The sequence below is a fragment of the Emys orbicularis genome, chromosome 2 (genome assembly GCF_028017835.1).
Source record: "Emys orbicularis isolate rEmyOrb1 chromosome 2, rEmyOrb1.hap1, whole genome shotgun sequence".
NCBI classification, from domain to species: Eukaryota; Metazoa; Chordata; order Testudines; family Emydidae; genus Emys; species Emys orbicularis.
The window spans coordinates 22,721,517-22,727,516 of record NC_088684.1 but is presented as its reverse complement, the minus strand read 5'-3'; the positions used below and the strand labels follow the sequence as shown (position 1 = coordinate 22,727,516).

The following is a 6,000-nucleotide window of genomic DNA, read 5'->3' as shown; positions in this document are numbered from 1 at the left end:
AAAAAAAATCCACATGGCACTTTTTGGTCTATATATATATATATATATATATATATATGGAGATATACCTATCTCATAGAACTAGAAGGGACCCTGAAAGATGGAGTCCAGACCCCTGCCTTCACTAGCAGGACCAAGTAGTGATTTTGCCCCAGATCTCTAAGTGGCCTCCTCAAGGATTGAACTCACAACCCTGGGTTTAGCAGGCCAATGTTCAAACCACTGAGCTATGCCTCCCCCTGCCATCTCTGCCAGAAGCAAGGAGCCAACAGAGATCTGCACTATCATCATGAATGTACAGGATGCACAATGCTCTTGTATTTACAGACTTGCAGGAAGTACTGCAACAACAGGGGTATGCCATTTTCTTCTAGGACAGCTTGCTAAGGGACATAGCGAAAACAATACAAGGCTGGTGGTGGCATTCATGGAGCACTTGCAGATGGTGGTGCACCATTTGTGGGTTTCAGAAATGAGCACTGACTGGTGGGATCACAACATAATGCAGGTTTGGGATGACAGGCGGTGGCTGCTGAACTTTCCAATGTGGAAGGCCATATTCCTGGATCTGTGTTCAGAGCTTGCACCAGCCCTCCAGTGCAAGGACACCAGAATAAGAGCGGCATTGACAGAGGAGTGGTGATCACACTCTGGAAACTTGCAACACTGGACTGCTATTGGTCAGTGGGAAATCATTTTACAGTTTGAAAAGCCACAGTGGGGGCCATTGTCATGCAAATATGTATGGCCATTAATCTTCTCCTGCTACACAGGACAGGCAGTGTGCAAGGACATAGTGGATGGATTGTAGCAATGGGGTTCCCAAACTGTGGTAGGGGGACTGACAGCACGCATATACCTACTTTGGCATCAGCCCACTTTGCCACAGAGCACATCAACCAAAAGGGCTACTTTTCCATGGTTATGCAAGGGTTGGTGGATTGGGGAGATTCACTGATATCAATGTGGACTGATCAGGGAAGATGGATGAAACTCTTATGTTTAAGAACAAAGGGCTGTTCAGAAAGTTGAAAGCAGGACATTCTTTCCTGACTGGCAGATTACCATTGGTATTGAAATACCAATAGTGATTCTGGGGGACCTAGCCTACCACTTCCTCATGAAGTTGTACACTGGCTACCTCGACAGCATCAAGGGAAGAGTCAGCTACCAGCTTAGCATGTGCAGAATGACCATTGAATGTGTTTTTGGAAGACTAAAGGAACGCTGTCAACGTTTACTCACACTATTGGATCTTGGTGAGAAAAACATCCCAATGGTTATAGCTGTTGTTGCGTCCTGTGTAATATCAATCATGCAAAGGGGGAAAGCTGCTGCTCGGGTGGAGGTGGAGTGGCTTTGAGCAGCCAGACACAAGGGCCATTGCAAGAACCCGATGCAAGAACAGCTATGCAGTTGACAAAGGCTTTGAAAGAACACTTTTAACAGTCACCTCACTAGTGTTCTCTGCTGGACTGTTCGCTGGGCCTGAAGCTTTGGGTGCTGTTAGTAATTGAGCATTTATAAATATTAGACTGTTTTACTGAAGCTCTGAAGCTTGCTGTACATGGTCAGGTGCACATAACAAAGGAGAGCTCCTAGGTGCACTCAACAAGGTGGAAAATCAGGAAAAAGGATTTCAAAAATATGCAGGGGACTTGGGGAAATGGCTTCCAGTCTCCGTGACCCCTGGGCAGTGGAGTTTAAAATTGTGACCAGAGTGGTCACTGTCGCAGGGAACGGGGGCATTGTGGGACTGCTGCTATAGGGTCAACACAGGTCATGCACTGTCTACATTCGCGCAGAGTTGACCTCAGTAGGTCAACCATAGCTCTATGTCATTAGGGAAGGTGGTTTTACTTTGTCACCATCATGGGGTGCTTATGCTAGCCAGAGACAAATTTTAGCGCACAAGTAGGTTGATGCAAGGCGACTTACGTTGAGCCAACTTTAGAGTGTAGACCAGGCCTAAGTGTAGGAAATGACTATAGTTGAGGCTTTGAAATTTCGGGGGGGAGGGGGGAGCTTTACTTTATGTGGCCTATAGGATCTTTGGAAAAGAAATCCTTTTCTGAAGGTGTGAGGTCTTTCACTGGTACAGCTACTGCTGCACCAAACTTAGGTTTCCAAAACCTAGGAATTTTTGTTGGTTTTATGTAAGGCTTTTAATATTTGGTTTTATCCAGAAATCTCTATTTAGATCTTATAACATCCTCAAAGGAGGTGCTACGTCAATTTGCAAGCAAATTTGCGACTGCCCCTTTCTGCTTGTGCATTACTCAACTCCTTAGTTACATAATCAAATATTTCTCAAATATTTTTTTACAATTTTAAATACATTATTTTTTCATGTTTTTGTTGTAATAATTGTACAGTATATCTTAATTGACTTATGCAGCTCTTTGAGTGAACACATGTGGGAGGGGACTGCAGGGCAGACTGATCTCAATAGACCAAAAGCCCTCCTGCTCTTCCAGTTTACTATTTATCATACAAAAACCACAATTAGATATAAGCAATGTAAAGCCTTTACTTGATCTTGTCTCAATATATTTTAATATATTTATACATGTATATGCACTCGGATATTGAACTATGCACAGGTTACAAAGGAGCATAAAATTAAAGTAAAAGGTTAGAAAAGTAGAAATCAGTTAATTTTAGATATTATGATCTTCAGTTTGCTTGAAGACTGCAATTTCTTTTTTCATTTCCTGAAAGAGAACAAAAAGCAACAAGCATAAGTGTAAACTGTTGGAAATCCTATTTTAGATATATATATTTTTAAAAAGATTTGTAAATATCACTAACCGTTGTATATATCTGACAGATTCAGCTAAAGTAACTATAAGGAAAAAAAGGTTACTCACCAGTAACTGTTTTTCTCCAAAATGTATTGCTTTTGATTATCTACACTGTAGAGTTATGTGTCCTCCACATGAGAGAGACAGTCCTTTCTGGACACATTCACATTCAGGATTCTAGAATCAATGGCATAAAAGCCACCTAACTGTCCTTTCCTCTCTAGCTTCAGACACATCCTTACATATCCAAAATAAAGGGAAAGATGGAGAGTCAAGGGTTGATCCGCAGAGGCAATACTTTCAGTGACCATGCAAACAACCAGTTGTAGGTAGGACACAACCAGAGCTGAAGGAATTATTCTATTCAGATAGTATCATTATTCCCAGACATTCTGCCTCTTGACACAAGAATAAGACAGAGCTTTCCCCTTGCCTGTTCAACCACCACGTTTTCCCAAACAACACTAGGGCAATCTGCACTGCCTTTCCTTCTTTGGATTAGAGGAAAAACATAAAACAACCCCCGATAGCCCTAAACTCCAAAAGATTTGTGCATTCTGCATTCCTTGAGCCCAATGTTCTAAATGAGTTCCCCTCTCATGCTCGAAACATATCACTATGGATGGATTCTGGGTTGAGAATGGCATCCATTACAGGACATTGTTTGGATCCAAGGAAGCCACCTGCATTGTTGCACAATCAGAACAGAGGATCTTTTCTGATCATCAGATGCAGAAGACTGGATTCTGGATGACCAGTGCTTGGAGGAGGAAATCTTTCTTTTAAGAGATGTAGAAGGATCAGCAGAGCAACTGGAGCCATTCATAGATGAACAGCTCAAACACTAGGACAAACATCCATGTATTTTGGCTCTAAAGACTAGATTTCAGACCACCTAAGAGTCTCAATGTTGGAATTGCCTGATGAGCAGAAATCTTCAGGAGGCATCAAAAGTCCACAAGTCTGGCTGAACATGAAGTCTCTTCATGAGAAAGAGTTTGAGAATCATGCTCTCTGTGTAGTTACTGTACATCTGCACAGGCAGAAAACAGTCTTTAAGAAAGACATTAAAGATGTTCAAGCATTGGACAAGTTAGCCCAAAATTTTGAGAGCGTGCGAGAGATCGTTTAGTGGAAAAATGGTTACCTACCTTTTGTAACTGTTGTTCTTTGAGATGGAATGGACATGAGCAACACAAGTAGGTGTGCGCGCGCCGCATGCAAGGTTGTCGGAAGGTTTTTCCCTAGCGGTACCTGTTGGGTCGGCTGTGGAGCCCCCTGGAGTGGCGCCTTCATGGCAGTGTATATAGGTCTCTGCCAACCTGCCGCCTCTTCAGTTCCTTCTTGCCGGATACTCTGAGAGAAGGGAGGCAGGTGGGTCTTGGAAAGGACATGAGCAACATGTCTTGAAGAACAGTTACGAAAGGTAGGTAACCATTTTTTCTTCGAGTGATTGCTCATGTCAATTCCAAGTAGGTGACTTCCAAACAGTCGCCCGGAGGAGGGGTCAGAGTTCACTGAGTTTCAGACTGCAGCACTGCTCTACCAAATGTGGCATTGTCTCTAGCCGGCTGTGTGATGGCGAAGTGAGACGTAAAAGTGTGAATAGATGACCACGTTGCTGCCCTGCAGGTATCCTGAATGGGGACCTAAGCTAGGAACGGTGCAGCTGAAGTTTGCACTCTCGTGAAGTGCACCGTCAATGTTGGGGCTGGTATCTTTGCCAGGTCATAGCACGTCCTGATACAGGCCGTGATCCAAGAAGAGATTTGTTGGGATGAGACTGGCAGTCCTTTAATTTCATAGAATATCAGGATTGGAAGGGACCTCAGGAAGTCATCTAGTCCAACCCCCTGCTCAAAGCAGAACCAATCCCCAGATAGATTTTTACCCCATATCCCTAAATGGCCCCCTCAAGGATTGAACTCATAATCCTAGGTTTAGCAGGCCAATGCTCAAACCACTGAGCTATCCCTCCCCTCTGTCAGCAATGGCGATGAGGAGTTGCATTGGACTTCCTAAACAGCTTTGTCTGCTCAATGTAAAAAGCCAGTGCCAGTCTAACATGTAGGGAATGGAGCATGCGTTCCCTGTCATTAGCAGGTGGCTTTGGGAAGAACACTGGTAGAAAAATGTCCTGATTTGCATGAAATTGTGAGACTACTTTAGGGGAAAAAGGCCGGGTGCGGCCGCAAGTGCACCTTGTCCTTATAAAACACTGTGTAAGGGGGCTTAGACATTAAAGCTTTGAGCTCAGACACTCTTCTGGCTGAAGTTATAGCCCTAAGAAACACCACTTTCTAAGAGAGATAAAGCAGAGAACAAGTTGCTAGAGGTTCAAAAGGGGGCACCCCATGAGCCTTGAGAGGACCAGGTTAAAGTCCCATGGAGGGGCCGATTGCCGCACCTGTGGGTACAACCTGTCTAGCCCTTTAAGGAAGCATCCAACCATGGGGTGAGAAATACTGACCGCCCCACTGCACCGGGTGGAAAGCAGAAATAGCAGCCAGGTGCACCTTGATTGATGAGACTGCCAGCCCTAGATGCTTTAGGTAGAGTAAGTAGTCCAGTATAAAGGGGATTGAGGACTGCAGCAGAGGAGTGCCCTTCTGTGAGGACCAAAGAGATCCTTTTCCACTTGGCCAAATAAGTGGCGCAAGTGGAGGGCTTTCTACTGCCAAAGAGAACCTCCCTAACCACATTGGAGCACTGGAGCTCTAACAATTTAGTCATGGAGTTTCCACGTGGTGAGGTGGAGAGACTCCAGGTTGTGGTGTTGAAGGCGGACAGGGTCTTGCGTGATGAGGTCTGGAATCATGGGCAAGGTCATGGGCATGTCCACCGAGAGGTCCAACAGCATGGAAAACCAGTGTTGGAGGGGCCACGCCGGGGCTATGAGAACCAGTGATGCCTTGTCCTGCCAGACCTTGAGGAGGACCTTGTGGATGAGAGGAAATGGTGGGAACGTGTACAGCAGGCGACCTGTCCACGAGAGGAGAAAGGCGTCCGCGATCAAGCTGGGGCTGTGATTCAGGAAGGAGCAGAACTGCTGGCACTTCCTGTTGCTTCATGTCGTGAACAGGTATACCTGGGGAGATCCTCACCTCAGGAAGATATTGCTGACAACATCCGGTTGGAGAGACCATTCGTGGCCGTGAAAGGATCTGATGAGGCAATCAGCCAGTTCGTTTTGTGT

At 45.1% G+C, this 6,000-nt stretch overlaps 1 protein-coding gene across 1 annotated transcript in view; it reads right to left on the bottom strand.

Annotated features, from left to right (window-relative positions):
- Positions 1–2,574: 2,574 nt before the first annotated feature.
- ATAD2 (ATPase family AAA domain containing 2) overlaps positions 2,575–6,000 on the bottom strand; it is a 114,908-nt gene continuing 111,482 nt past the window's right edge. The window contains exon 28 of the mRNA XM_065400132.1: positions 2,575–2,714. Within this exon, the coding sequence (XP_065256204.1) occupies positions 2,661–2,714 (54 nt within the window). The 3' untranslated portion in view covers positions 2,575–2,660. The remainder of the gene's footprint in view (positions 2,715–6,000) is intronic.